Here is a 15080-nt window from a genome sequence, read left to right as displayed (position 1 = left end):
GTAATTGTGATACTGTATAGACTATAGAACAATTCTATATAAAACAATAGTGAATTTAAAATCGAAATGTCTAACATCAATAAAAATAAAAATAAATAAATAAAAAAAAAGAACCTTTCTAATAGTGTACCCACAAGCTTTGCCTAAAATAGGATAACGCGGCGGTCCCATAGACATGCAATAAGCGGTACACTGGCGAGGAGACAATTGGCCGTTCTTTAATGGATGTATAGGGAGGAGATGCTTCCCGACGGCGAATAAACTAATTTTGTGAGGAAACAGAGGAATTGATCACCTGTTCGGTCTTCTTCAACATGTTCTACACTAAAAAATCCTTTTGGAATTAATCTATGTGTGTGTTTACTACGATAAATTTAAAACAAGACATGGGAAATTTTGCGACATGTAGGTTTCAGTTTACGGTTCTCTCAATTGATTTGTAAGGTGTCCGCAAACGTTGACTTACTGTCGTAACACGCTAGTAGACCGTTACGCTCTCGAATACGGTAAATCAGAATGAGAAAGCGCGAAGGCTTTTATTTATATATAGAAGATCTCCGAAAAAAACGGCCGTTGCCTCCTCGCCAGTGTACCGCCCATAGAATGTCTATGGGACCGCCGCGTTATGCTATTCTATGCTAAGCTTGTAGGCTCTCAATTTGATAGAAAGGTTCCAGCCGCTGATTGGACTGAGTTGCCTTGAAAGCAACTTTTGGCTGTGTAAAGTTACAAACAACGTTACCTTTTAAAACTCGTCTCGAGACACTTGCATTCTGTTATGTTAGTTTTCTAGCTTATTTATTTTTTTAACGCAAGAACTCGTTCTCTCTGAATGGCCCTCTATAAATAGCAATCTAGCTTGGAAATACATGACTGCATGGGCACCACCTATTCTGAAACGCATTAAACGTAGATTAATCGAAATATTTGTACCTCTTGAGTTGCCGTATGTGTGTTTCTCTTACACCAGCAGGGGCGTGATAGTGAAATGCAAACACTTGTTATTGTGGTCTGTGTACATTAAATGACAAACATTCACTTTTGTTTTGCCTAAAATATGTTTTGGAGATCTGCTTCTCTGCCAGGAAACGCGTGAACTATGCGTCACGCCAACCCATGAGAAGAAGAGGAGAGGAGTCGGTGCACTACAGTTCGTCAGTTTGTTTCTGAAGCATAAATATGTATTTGTCCATGGCGTGTTTTAGAATTAAAGGTGAGCTGTCATTTTTCCCCTCCTTGATAATGGTGCTTTACAGCAGTTTAAAAGCAAGATAAATGCATTGACCGGGAGGTATTGCAGCTCAAAGACACTAAAAAACATATATGTGTGTGTTTGAAGTCGTGGGCTTTATTTTTTACATGAAATATATAGTCAGCAGCCTATATGTAAACACATTTGTGCTTTTCATACTCTGTGTAATTGTTTTGCACAGTTGTCTATATTGTCAGTGTTCTGCAGTCTGAGCCTATGATGAATATTGCATTAGTAGTCCTGTATTCCTCAGGGGGGGAAAAAATTATATACTCACTAATTAAATTGGTTAGTGGATATATTACACTGTTATTAAATGCATTATAATTATATTGCAGTTTAAGTGTTAATAAGTATATCATGTTTAATTCTGTCCTGTTTCTCTTGTTCCATTTTAGGGCACTGTAGGATTTCACCAAAAATAGCTGAAGAATGGAAGAAATGCAAATTCATTTAGTCAGACAAGAAACTGGCAAATCACATACTCACTCAGTCAAAGTATTAGGATCCAAAGTTGATTTTTTTTGTTTTTTAATTTTAATTTTTTCTTTATTATGATTTTGGTTATCTTGACCTTTTAACCCCCTTAATATTCAAACCATTAATTCTCACTAGATGACAATTTTTAATGTAATGATGCAGGTTGGATTTATAAGTGGATCATAGTCTGGGGTTGTGTGAGGTGGTTTGTATGAGTGAAGTGGGGCAGAGCCCTTTGCCTGCAGTAGAAAGGCTGACAGGCAGACCCAGTGCAGAGATCAGAGGACCACAGCCCAGACGTGTAGGTGAAGGTTTGGCATCTATGTATGCTGAAATGGGACCATTGCTGCTTTGGCTTCAGGACGTGGCAGCTGTGACCCTGCTGAGGGCACGCAGGACGCTACTAAGGGCTGCCATCCTTTTCTGTGTCCTGATGCTTCTCCTCTGGGTCTCCATGTTTCTTTATGGAAGCTTCTACTATTCCTACATGCCCACCGTCAGCTTCTCCACACCAGTACACTTCTACTACAGGTGCAGATACAGCAGTGCTAATCGGGAACATTCCTGTCTTGTTCTGACAATGGTCTTGCGCACGACTGAGTTATTAATTAGTCTGGTCCAATGAGCAAATACTGTTGGAGGCATTACTAGATTCTCTGTATTGCATATGAAGCTGATACCTGAAATTTTATGACTGCTTCTTGTTGATTTTTTTTCTTTGTTCTGCTTTTTTAGAACAGACTGTGATCCTTCTGATTCAGTCCTCTGTTCTTTCCCCACGGCTAATGTCTCACTCTTGAAGAATGGCAAAGACCAGGTACACAATCCCATAATCAGTAAACTGGTATCATTCAAGGGTAAAAATGTGAGTACATGTAAGGCATACTTATTAAATCACATTATCAGATAACAAAATATCAAACCAAGTAGCAGCATTTATTTTATAGATAGCTTTTAAAACAAAATTTTTCAAAAAAAGATGTATGTTAGGTTTAAATGATAAAACATTGATATACGGTTCAAAATGAAGTCAAAAGTTCATGGACACTTTCTGGATGTCAGTCTTGGTAGAAATGTGATGAACTACACCTGTGGTTACTTTATTAGGGCACCTGTGTGGGCACACTAGGGGAACATTTTAAAGGAATATTCCGGGTTCATTACATGTTAAACTCAATCGACAGCATTTGTGGCACAATACTGATTACCACAAAAAATTATTTCGACTCGTCCCTCATTTTCTTAAAAAAATGCAAAAATCTGTTTTACAGTGAGGCACTTACAGTGCAAGTGAATGGGGCCAATCCATAAACTTTAAAATACTCACTGTTTCGGGGCCTGGGTAGCTCAGCGAGTTTTGATGCTAACTACCACCCCTGGAGTCATGAGTTCGAATCCAGGGCGTGCTGAGTGACTCCAGCCAAGTCTCCTAAACAACCAAATTGGCCCAGTTGCTACAGAGGGTTTAGTCACATGGGGTAACCTCCTCGTGGTAGCTAAAATGTGATTCGCTCAAGGTGGGGCACATGGTAAGTTGTGTTTGGATGCCGCGGTGGATGGCATGAAGCCTCTACACACACTACGTCTTCGCGGTAACGTGCTCAACAAGCCATGCGATAAGATGCGCGGATTGACGTCTCGGACGCGGAGGCAACTGAGATTCATCCTCTGCCACCCGGATTGAGGCGAGTCACTACGCCACCACGAAGACTTAGAGAGCACATGGGAATTGGGCATTCCAATTTGGGAAAAAAAATTAGAAAAATACTTACTGTTTCAAAAGTTTTACCACATGACGTAAAATATCTGCATGTTAACATGATTTTATTGCTTGCTAAGCTTTTCTGTGTAAAGTTCTATCCAATTTTACAACTTAGTTGCCATGACGCCGCAACACCGTAAACACTAAAACCTTAAATGACCGTAAAAACAACGGTTTAAACAACTTTACAGCTCAAATAACACATGCATTTTACAGAAGAATTAATGTAAGTGCTTTTATAAAATTATAAGCTTCACATTTCTGCCTTTAAAACCCTCAAAAAATTGGCCCCATTCACTTCCATTGTAAGTGCCTCAGTGTAACATTAAATTGAGCTTTTTTTAAAGAAAGGGAGGGACAAGTCGAAATAATTTTTTGTGGTAATCAACATTGTGCCACAAATGCTGTCGACTGAGCTTAACTTGTATTGAACTCGGAATATTCCTTTAATTGTGGCCTAAGAGTGTAAATACTTTTTGGGGCCACTGTAATTACCAATACACATCATGTAGCACTCATACAAATTCTCGAATTAATTGAGCTAATTCCAGTATGCCAGCTATGAACAAACTTGCAAACTTTGCCATGTACTGTATGTAAAAAGCCCAAATAATGCTGTACAATGGTAATTTTAACAAAGGGGAAGAAAAATTACACTTTTTGACACCATGTAATTAATATTTGCTAGTTGATGTCAGTATAAAAATGGATCATATTTACAGCTAAATTAATTTGTCTTTTTCTGTCTTATAGGTGATGATGTCTGATCAGGCCTACAGGATCTCTCTAGAACTGGAAATGCCTGAATCTCCAGTTAATGAACAGCTCGGTATGTTCATGGTGAAAATTACCTGCTATACCCGAGATGGGACAGTCATCTCCTCTGTGGCACGCTCAGTGAGTGAAGAAAAATACATCTTAACTCCCTGTTGTTCATTCTGTGTGGATAATTAATGGCTGATGTTAATTTGTCAGATTTTTTTTGTCAGTTTTGGCTAAACATACCAGCAACTTTCTGAGTTTTTCATTAATTTAAAAGAGGCAGTTTTGAAATGCCTTAAAGGGATAGTTCACCCAAAAAATTTAAATTCTCTCATCATTTACTCAACCTCATGCCATGCTAGATGTGTATGACTTTCTTTCTTCTGCAGAACACACATAACATTTTTTAGAAGAATATCTCAACTCTTTAGGTCCATACAATGCAAGTGAATGGTCATCAAAACTTTGAAGCTCCAAAAAGCACATAAAGGCAGGTTTCCCAACCACTGTGCCACAGCACACTAGTCTGCCATGAAAGATGTGCTGTGGAAAATTATCAAATTCCACAAAATAAATAAATGCATGAAAAATAAAATTATAATTTCAGGGATCCAAACTCCTCACCTTTCAGAGAAATTCGCCATTTTGAAACCATAATCGGCCACTTTTGTGATTGTGAAGAGCTATGATTAATGCAAAGGTGATATTTATACGCGTTAAGGGTCTTTCACATGACTCGCGTCAGCGCTGCAGAATACACTGAAGTCTATGAAGTGACGCCGCTTTACACCAAAGTGTTTTTCACACACACGTTTTTGCCTCACCAATACTAAGCAACATGAAATATTTAAAAACTGTCCAAATTTGTGAAGAGACATTGAATGTCTCATAATTTATTTTAATTCAATATTACCTTATTGTTTATGAATATCAGAGACTCCAGTTATTTAACTAATTTAAATTCACCAAGAAAACGTTTAGACCTAAACATAAATGACTCCTTTTATTGCTTTCTGCTAACAAAGCAACTTTTTTCTCTCTTCCAAATACATGTTTTCAATGTTTATTGTGCACACCTCCCGCTTTCTTGTGTGGCAAACTCATAAAATCGCCCCTCTGTGACGCTTTCTGCAACTCTTGTCATGTGGAGGGCAATGCGGCGCTTGACTCTGGCATTGAACGGAGTGTTGATGCCTCGTCTCAACTCATGTGAAATGCTCTTTACAATGACAAAAGAACATTATTGAAACTCAGAATTATTATTTGTCTGTTATTGTGGTCTTTTCTAATAAAAGCCATGCTCAGCAGTTTAAATAGGCTACTGTAGGAAAATGATACAGTAGATCTGCTTTGTGTTTATAATTCTTATAATGAAGTCAGTAGATTTGTAGCCATGCAAGTTTTAATAAAGTAGAAGGTAAGGACATTATTGAAGCTCACTATTATTAGACTATTATTGTTGTCTTTTTGGATTAAAAATAATGCTCAGACTGAAGGAAGACTATAGATCTGCTCTGTTCTTTTAATGCTTAAACACTATAAAGTATCTTGGTAGATTTCGGTCATGAACGACTCAAAATGATTCACTGACTCACTCATAGCACATAAGACGCTCATTTGTCGCCACCTAGTGACATTTCCAGAATGGGTCACTGAACTAATCAGTTAATAAAATTGAACACATTTGTGACGGAAGCAAGCCTCACCAAAATACTCTTTATTTTGCAGCTAATTCTGCACAATTGTGCAGTTAATTTGATATACTTGAATCACTAACATCGCTGGAATTGGTGCTTTTAGCTTATATAAAAAATATCCCTGGAAAAAATGTTTGTGGACCAGTGATTGTCTCACCTTTTTCGCCCCTCATGAATTCTCATCCCTGTAATTTGCTGTGGCATTGCAAGAACAAATCTACAAATTAGAAAAGAAGAACATTTTTTGTTTTTTCATTTCCCAATTAGCGCTCATGCCACCTGTGACCTCATACAGTGTACCTATATGGCTTGTGTTTTTTGCATAGCTGAGTTTCAAACATTACAAGTAAACATGCTACTAAGATGGACAGAAAACATGGACAAGTTCTTGAAAAGGAAAAATATTGACGATGGTTATGTGGGATAGTGGTGTGCCGTGGTATTTTTTATTTGTAAAAATGTGCCATGGCAGAAAAAAGTTTGGGAAACACTGGTTTAATCCATGTCTTCTAATGCGATCCAATCGCTTTTGGGTGGGAACAAACCAAAATATAACTCCTTTTTCACTGTACATCTTGCCATAGCCGTCTCTAGGCACGATCATGATTTCAAGCTCTATTACACTTCCTAGTGCTTGATGCATGCGCAGACTGTATATTGTGTATTATAGTGAAATCTTTTTTTATTTTTTGGTTGGTTCTACTCACCCAAACCGATTGGATAACTTCAGAAGACATTTATTATACCACTTGAGTCTTATGGATTACTTTTATGCTGCCTTTTTGTGATTTTTGGAGCTTGAAAGTTCTGGCCACCATTCACTTGAATTGTATGGACCTAGAGAGCTAAAATAGTCTTCTAAAAATCTTTGTTTGTGTTCAGCAGAAGAAAGTCAAACACATCTGGTATGGCATGAGGATGAGTAAATGATTTTTTTTGGGGGGGGGGGAGTGAACTATCCCTTTAAGGGTTTGGTGGCTCTGGTTAAAGGATATGAGTTATTTCTCTTCTATTTATTATAGGAGCATTTCTATTTGTAAGAATCACATTTGATGTTTACAGACACACATCTAACCTTATCAACTCTCAATAAATGGGCATTTACCTCATATTAGCACTCATTTAGTTGTTCTGTGTTTTTTTTTTCCTCATCAGACAATGCTGCACTACCGTTCTAATCTGCTGCAGACCATGAGCACACTGCTGTTCTCCCCCCTCCTGCTGACAGGTGTGTCTGAGCAGAAACAGCTCATCGAGGTGGAGCTCTTTCCTGATTTCAGATCAGACCTTGTGAGTTATCCTTGGAGTATGTTACAAAACTGACCACAAGACTGACAACAATTATGTGATTATGAGCTTTGAGATTTTTAGTTTTGAGAAATTCTGCATTCATGACTCAATAAGAACAAAAATATATATTTCATACAATTCTAAAGTTTGTCAGTGGTGTCTTTCACATATACAGTGGAGTCAAAAAGTCTTAGACCACTATTGAAAATCCCAGCTGTATATATCAATACATTTATACAATGTAGCCAATATACAGTATAACGCAGGCATTATGTTGATCTGACCCCAAAATACCAGCCTGCCATTGGTGCTGTGATCGAGATTCAGTCCCGCAGGGTCCAGATTTATTCTGTACAGCTCAGGATCCATGCCTACTTCACTGGTATTAGGTATATTTACCATTGTTTTGAGGCATTCATATTTTCATTCACACTGACCAGATGTACAGTAAGCAAAGTTTTGAGAAGATATTTTAATGCGAAGTGACCATCCTGTAATTTTCCCCATGACCATCCTCTCGCAACAGATATCTCCTGTATAATTTCCCTGTGATGTCAGCAATTGTTGGAGTGGCCAGTAACTTCACCTTCCTCAGTGTGATTGTGCTCTTCAGTTACCTGCAGTTCATCTGGGGAGGGCTGTATCCCCCAGACCAGGTCAGAGTGAGGGTACGCCTGTCTGATCTATTTAAAGGGACAGTTCACACCAAAATGAAAATTCTGTCATTTGCTCCCGCTCATGTTGTTCCAAACCTGTATTAATTTGTTATACAAAAACAGCCTCAGTCACCAATCTTTTTCATTGCATAGAAAAAAGATGCAATAAAAGTGAATGGTGACTGCGACTAAGCATACTGCCTAAATCTTCTTTTGTGTTTCACGGAAGAACAAAAGTCATTTGAGTTTTGAAAAACATGAGAATGAGTACATGATGACCGAATTTTCTTTTTTGGGTTTCAACTATCCCTTTTTACCCTTTTCACATTTCCATTGTATACATTCCAAATGTCTGCTTATGTCTCATTTATGTATGTAGGTTATGATGGGAGACTCAACACGTCTTCAGCGGAGGAGGGAAGAGGCACGTAAACGCATGCACTCATCCTCCAGCACTCCCAGTAAGAACACAGTTCAGTTCAGACTTACATATACTGTACCATATAACAGCAGCAAAACACATCAATCACTAATACACACTTCTCCAAATGTCCCCCTAGACATGACATATGGAAGAGACACCAGTGGACCAGCAGACCCTTCACAACAACCCAAACAAACGGTTTTGCGTAACAAAGGTAAGTGAGAACATGTCTGACAAAAGGCATCTAAAGACAGCCATGCAGTAGATGCTGCATCTCTAATAGTACATTATTTACATTTCTTATGTAAGCTGATTTTATGCACAATAAGTGCAATGATCAACACTGTTAGGGAGAAAATACAATTAATAACACAAATAATTGTGCCTACTGCAATCTGGAATACTATGTTGAGACTGTAAAGGATTGATAAAGGATTGATCCTGCTCTTTAAACTCTTGAAGGTGTGCTCAACTGTATAATGCATCTGTATTATACACCGATCAGCCACAACATTAAAACCACCTGCCTAATATTGTGTAGCTCCCCCTCGTGCCGCTAAAACAGCACCAACCCACATCTCATAATACCATTCTGAGATGCTATTCTTCTCACCACAATTGTACAGAGCGGTTATCTGAGTTACCGTAGACTTTGTCAGTTCGAACCAGTCTGGCCATTCTCTGTTGACCTCTCTCATCAACAAGGCGTTTCCATCCACAGAACTTCCGCTCACTGGATGTTTTTTGTTTTTGGCACCATTCGGAGGAAATTCTAGAGACTATTGTGTGTGAAACTCCCAGGAGATCAGTAGTTACCAGCCCGTCTGGCACCAACAATCATGCATGCGATTATCTAATCAGCCAATTGTGTGGCAGCAGTGCAGTGAATAAAATCATTCAGATACGGGTCAGGAGCTTCAGTTAATGTTCACATCAACCATCAGAATGGGGAAAAACAATGTGATCTCAGTGATTTGGACTGTGGCATGATTGTTGGTGCCAGACAGGCTGGTTGAGTATTTCTGTAACTGCTGATCTCTTGGGATTTTCACACACAACAATCTCTAGAATTTACACTGAATGGTGCCAAAAACAAAAAACATCCAGTGAAGGGCAGTTCTGTGGACAGAAATGCCTTGTGGATGAGAGAGGTCAACAGAAAATGGCCAGACTGGTTCGAACTGACAAAGTCTACGGTAACTCAGATAACCGCTCTGTACAATTGTAGTGAGAAGAATATCATCTCAGAATGCTATTCTGAGATGCAGGTTGGCGCTGTTTTGGCGGCACGAGGGGGAGCTACACAAAATTAGGCATGTGGTTTTAATGTTGTGGCTTATGTGCTGTTATTACACTCTTGTCCAACATTTGATGAATTACAGCCAAGTTAAAACTTAACATACATCATTTGGTGAAATATCATGTAATGATCTAGAAAATGAACACAAACATCTCTCTTAACCTCCTGAAACCTGAGCGTGACTGCTATGTGCATTTTCCATTTCCCTTTTTGATTTGTAACTATTAACACCTAATACAAATGCAAAAAAAAAAGCTAATACTTTTACTAAAAATGTATTTTACGAGACTAAGTTGTAAAATGTTCAATAATACCAAGCTATAAAACAGTGTTTTTTTTTTTTTGTTTTTTTGATGGCCCCCCTACTTCATCCCCCCACCCCCCCCCATTTGTGACATAATTTTAAAGCGGAGATTTTGTTGTTCCAAAAAAAAAAAAAAACATAAAATACAAAACTCAATATTTGTGTTATTTGCTTAATTTGCTCAATGCAACTTTGATGCATTGCATAATTTTAAAGATTTGTTAATAAATTCAGCAGGCTTACGCGTCCTGAATGTGAGACCAAACTTTGCGTTTCTTGAATTCAAGCAGATGGAAGGCTATATCTGGGGACTATAAAATGAAAATGCGTAGACAGAAACTAATAATAAAAGTGATGTTAATATATTTTACATTTGCCTTTTTGAACATTTTAATTTATTCATTAATTATTTATTTTTTATAGTTTTAACATTGTATATGTAACAAGACCATAGTAAATACATGGAAGCATGGATCTTCTTCACTACCATGGTTAGCTGTAACATGATTTCTATAAAACAAACTATGGCATTTTTGTAATCATAAACAGTAGACCTACTCTAAACACATGTAAAAACAATACATTCAAAATATAAATATTTGTAAGTTGTAACAAAAATGTATTATATTCCCTCACTCCCCTAATGTAGCTTATGACAAATGTAATAGAGCTCAAGTAGTGATATGATCATATTTATTATCTAATAAATCCAATTGATAAAGTACAGTTAGTGTTACTATAGTAAATTCAAGGGTGGTGATGTAGAATTCTGTGCTAAATTCAAATGGTTTCTGCTTCTCGTGCTTTGCTTCTCACTGTTTCTCGCAAAGCTGCGAGTTTAAGAGCTCGAGCTTTAAGAGCTTTGCACTCGCAGTGCTCTGTCCATTGAGCTGTATCCATCTACAGAGCCATACTCTGCCTACAGAGCCTGTGTATTTGACGCTGCTAAACCAGATACTTCAGATGCATCGCTAGACTTCAAAATCAGATGAACCGCGGTACAAATGCGTACCAACCCGTAAAATTGAGAACCAACTGATATATTCAAGTCTAGATAAACGTTTTAATGCTTAAGAGGAACTTGACTATAGATTTGATTATTATGACCGATAAACGCCCCCCCATTTGTAATCTAACGCCCCCCTCTCTATTAATTTGCTCTCAGTACACCCTGGCATCCTTTGAACGCCCCCAGTGTGGTACCACCCCTGTTGAGAACCCCTGCTATATAAAGTCAGCTTTTTCAATCAAATTGTTTATGTTTCTAGAAGTGTTGCTTATTCATGTTTTTGAGACGTTACAGACATTACAGTTGATTTTCTGTAAAGCTGCTTTGGAAAAATGTGTTTTGGGAAAAGCACACACACACAAAAAAACCTAATCAAATAAAAATTATTTGACTTGTTACAATTTTTTTTTCAACTTTGGCAACACATTCTCAGTGTTCTCTCTTTTCACTGTCAAACCAATAAGAGATTGCTAGTGCTGAAGTATTTTACCAATCAGAAATTAGCATAATCAATTCTAATACAAGTAAGGCCAGCATCGTTCAGTCACTGCCAACCATGTTAAAATAAAATGATACATTACCTACATACCGTAACCTACACTACCCTGCCTACACTACCCTACCTACCGTAATCTACACTACCCTGCCTACACTACCCTACCTACCGTAATCTACACTACCCTGCCTACACTACCCTACTTACCATAACCTACACTACCCTACCCTACCTACCGTAACCTACACTACACTACCCTACCTACCGTAACCTACACTACCCTACCTACCGTAATCTACACTACCGTAACCTACACTACCCTACCTACCATACCCTACCTACCGTAACCAACACTACACTACCCTACCTACCGTAGCATACATTACCCTACCTACCGTAACCTGTACTACACTAATCTACCTACTGTAACCTACGCTACCCTACCTACACTATCCTACCTACCGTAATCTACACTAACCTACATTACCATACCTACCATAACCTACAATACCCTACCTACCATAACCCACACACCGTAACCTACACTACCCTACCCTACCTACCGTAACCTACACTACCCTACCTACCATAATCTACTCTACCCTACCTACCCTAACCCTTACCTACCCTACCTACCCTAACTTACACTACCTACCCTTATCATAACCCCATAACCTATTGGGGCTAGGGGGAAACAGATTCCAACGGGGAACACGATTCGATGTACACTTGATTTACGTAAATGTTCTTAAAATAAAAATTAAGAAAGTTCTTAGGATAAATTATAAGAAGTTCGTAAGAATGTTCCTAAGTGCAATTCTTGAAGAATTCTAATATTTTCTTAAGAACATCTTAATTTTTTTCTTAAGAATAAAAAGACAGGCTTTGACATTGTCTGATCAGCCTGCTCATGGGCTTGCCTTGTCTATTAGCCTACAACAAATTCATTACTTCAACACTGGTAAATTGTAAAGATAAATTTATCTATTAATCTTTTTTTTTTAAAGTAGCAAGCACCTAGCGATAATTTTCTTGAATGTAAAGTACATGAGATGTTAGTTTAATAACATTAACCGTCAAAGGAGAACTGACTTGCTGCTAACCATTTGATAACTTTTAATTTGATATGGAGGAAAAGAAAAGAAAAAATAAAAACTTCAGGAGACAAGAGCTGTATGCTCTTGTTGAGGAAATTGCTTAATTTCCAAATTACTTAATTTGCTCTTAGTACACCCTGGCATCCATTGAACGCCCCCAGTGTGGTACCGCCCCTGTTGAGAACCCCTGCTATATGAAGTCAGCTTTTTTAAATCAAATTGTTTATTATGTTTCCAGAAGTGTTGCTTATTCATGTTTATGAGACGTTACAGACATTACAGCTGATTTTCTGTAAAACTGCTTTGGAAAAATGTGTATTGGGAAAAGCACACACACACACACACACACACACACACACACACACAAAAACCTAATCAAATAAAAATTATTTGACTTGTTACTTTTTTTTTGTTTTTTTCAACTTTGGCAACACAGTCTCAGTGTTCTCTCTTTACACTGTCAAGCCAATAAGAGATAGCCAGTGCTGAAGTATTTTACCAATCAGAAATTAGCATAATCATCGTTCAATCACTGCCAACCATGTTAAAATAACATTTAACATTATAAATTCTGAATCTATGTACTGAATGCCATTGCCACATTATCTGCAGCCTGAAACTGAACTTTTCATAGGAAGTTTGGATTGAATGCACTTGGCTTCATAGGAAATATAAATAAGATGCTCCCTTGCTTCCCATTTAGTAAGTGACTTCACCTCTAGTGTGCTCTCTGTCAGCACAAGTCTCGGAACAGTTCAAAATGCACCTTTTTTTTCATCCTGACTCCATATAAATTCTCTAAAAGCAAAACATTTTTCTCAATGTGAAAATGCACAATAAATATAAGATTTCTAATGAAAACCTTGTGCTATTGTCCACTATGGTGTATGTTGTGTTTAGCAGCATGGCGTTTTGCGATATATCACTCAAATTTAAAAAATGGAATATCAGATGAAACTAGAGACTCTAGTGTTTTGACTCAGATAGGTTTCAATGTAAAAACCAGATATAGTTTTGTTGGAGTTTCTCCCAAAGACAAACACTGCTGTGATTGGTGCCATGTTGTTTTGTCACATGACTGACAGCACAGAGTCTTCTGAACTGAGATTAGTCTGTTTAAATTAAATTAAATATGCGTTGTGTATAGCGAAGCCAAAATACAACATCCGCGCATGTTCAGCGGGGTCATACGTGGGTAAACAATATTCTGTTTACCGTCTGCTCTCCATGGCAATAATAGTGCAACATTAATTGTGCCAGGCAATTTTGTGAATAAGGCACAATCTATAATTGCTTAATTGCTTAAGAGCTTTATTTGCATAGAAAGGAGGCATTTTGACTAAAAAGATTGACAATGACTTAAATATGCATGACACAGTGTTATATCAGCCCAGATTGCACCTGGTTAAACAGAATTACTTGAAGATTATTTGGTGCAACATTTTAGTGAATAGGCCTCTGTGTGTTTCTGTAGGTGAGCTGGACACACCTAGTGTTATTGGTACAGATGACCTGATTGACCTGCAGGAGAATGAAGCTGGTAAATATATCAACTCAAAACATTAAGAATTACATATTTTCCAGACCAGGTCAATTATCAGTGCTCAATGGTTAATGTTGCAACGTCTCTTCCCTTCTCCCTTCAAAAGTTCAGGACTCCTCTACAGATGACACTCCCATTTTCCTTGAGTCCCCTCATATTGCAGAGGCTAGCTTGAATGAGGAGGACCCAGATCATGAGCAGAGGGAAGCAGGAATAGGGAATGGGACCCAAGAAGGAGGGACAGCCCAGCCACAATCCTCAGACACCAGCCTTAGACAAAGGCAGGGACCCAAGATGGGGCTCTGACCAGTGTGGGCCAAGCTCTGAATTCAACCACATACTCGCATGCATTCTGTTACAGTACAGCCTTATGTCACTTATACATCTAGCTAGCGCATCCACTGGCTGATGGGCACTAGCAAGAAAGTGCAGTTGAGACATTCCTTCTGTAATGCAATGTATTATCATAAGAATTGTTTTGATGCATTTAGAAACAAGTTTACCTCATGAAGCTGATGTGAAGCTCCATAAAGAGAATTTCCTGCTCTGCTGCTTCCCTTATAGGAATACTTCCTAGTGGACGTGAAAGGCAACTTTTAGAGATCTGTCATGCCTAGAGTACAGCAGAATGCATACATTTCATCTTTGCAAAACAGCATCAACCATATTGTCTCAATCTATTTAGATGAAGTCACACATATGGGATCTGCACAAAAGTTGATGTTTTAATGTATCTTTACTGAGGTCTACAGTTGTGTCATGATATCTGCAGTATAGTGTAAAAAAAAAAAAAAACTAAAATTCAGATGTTTAGCATTTTACGGAACATAAAAAGTTGGATGCAGTTTCACGTTAGGAAGGATATGGAAGTTTTTATTTATGTAAATATTTATGCAAATTATATAGTTATATACAAAGTTATAGATACTCAATAGATACTCTAATAATCTGCTTTTTATAATTTATGCTTTCATGTGGCTTCTTTGAATACCTCAATATTTTGTTGTG

General features: G+C 37.9%; 1 protein-coding gene across 2 annotated transcripts; it reads left to right on the top strand.

The window, feature by feature from the left end:
* Window positions 1-462: 462 nt before the first annotated feature.
* On the top strand, window positions 463-14873 carry LOC127429068 (seipin-like). 2 transcript variants are annotated; one of them, XM_051677847.1, is made up of 11 exons: window positions 463-1213; window positions 1651-2263; window positions 2468-2549; window positions 4248-4391; window positions 7109-7243; window positions 7541-7632; window positions 7770-7899; window positions 8279-8360; window positions 8460-8537; window positions 14004-14069; window positions 14179-14873. In XM_051677847.1, the coding sequence occupies exons 2-11, from the start codon at window positions 1944-1946 to the stop codon at window positions 14376-14378; spliced, it is 1329 nt and encodes a 442-aa protein (XP_051533807.1). In that variant the 5' UTR covers window positions 463-1213; window positions 1651-1943; the 3' UTR covers window positions 14379-14873. The 2 variants fall into 2 exon arrangements, with proteins under 2 accessions (XP_051533807.1, XP_051533806.1); XM_051677846.1 differs by having other exon boundaries at window positions 7770-7911.
* Window positions 14874-15080: the final 207 nt, after the last annotated feature.

The sequence above is a fragment of the Myxocyprinus asiaticus genome, chromosome 38, assembly GCF_019703515.2.
Source record: "Myxocyprinus asiaticus isolate MX2 ecotype Aquarium Trade chromosome 38, UBuf_Myxa_2, whole genome shotgun sequence".
Taxonomy (NCBI): Eukaryota; Metazoa; Chordata; class Actinopteri; order Cypriniformes; family Catostomidae; genus Myxocyprinus; species Myxocyprinus asiaticus.
This window is presented reverse-complemented; position numbering and strand designations above follow the sequence as displayed.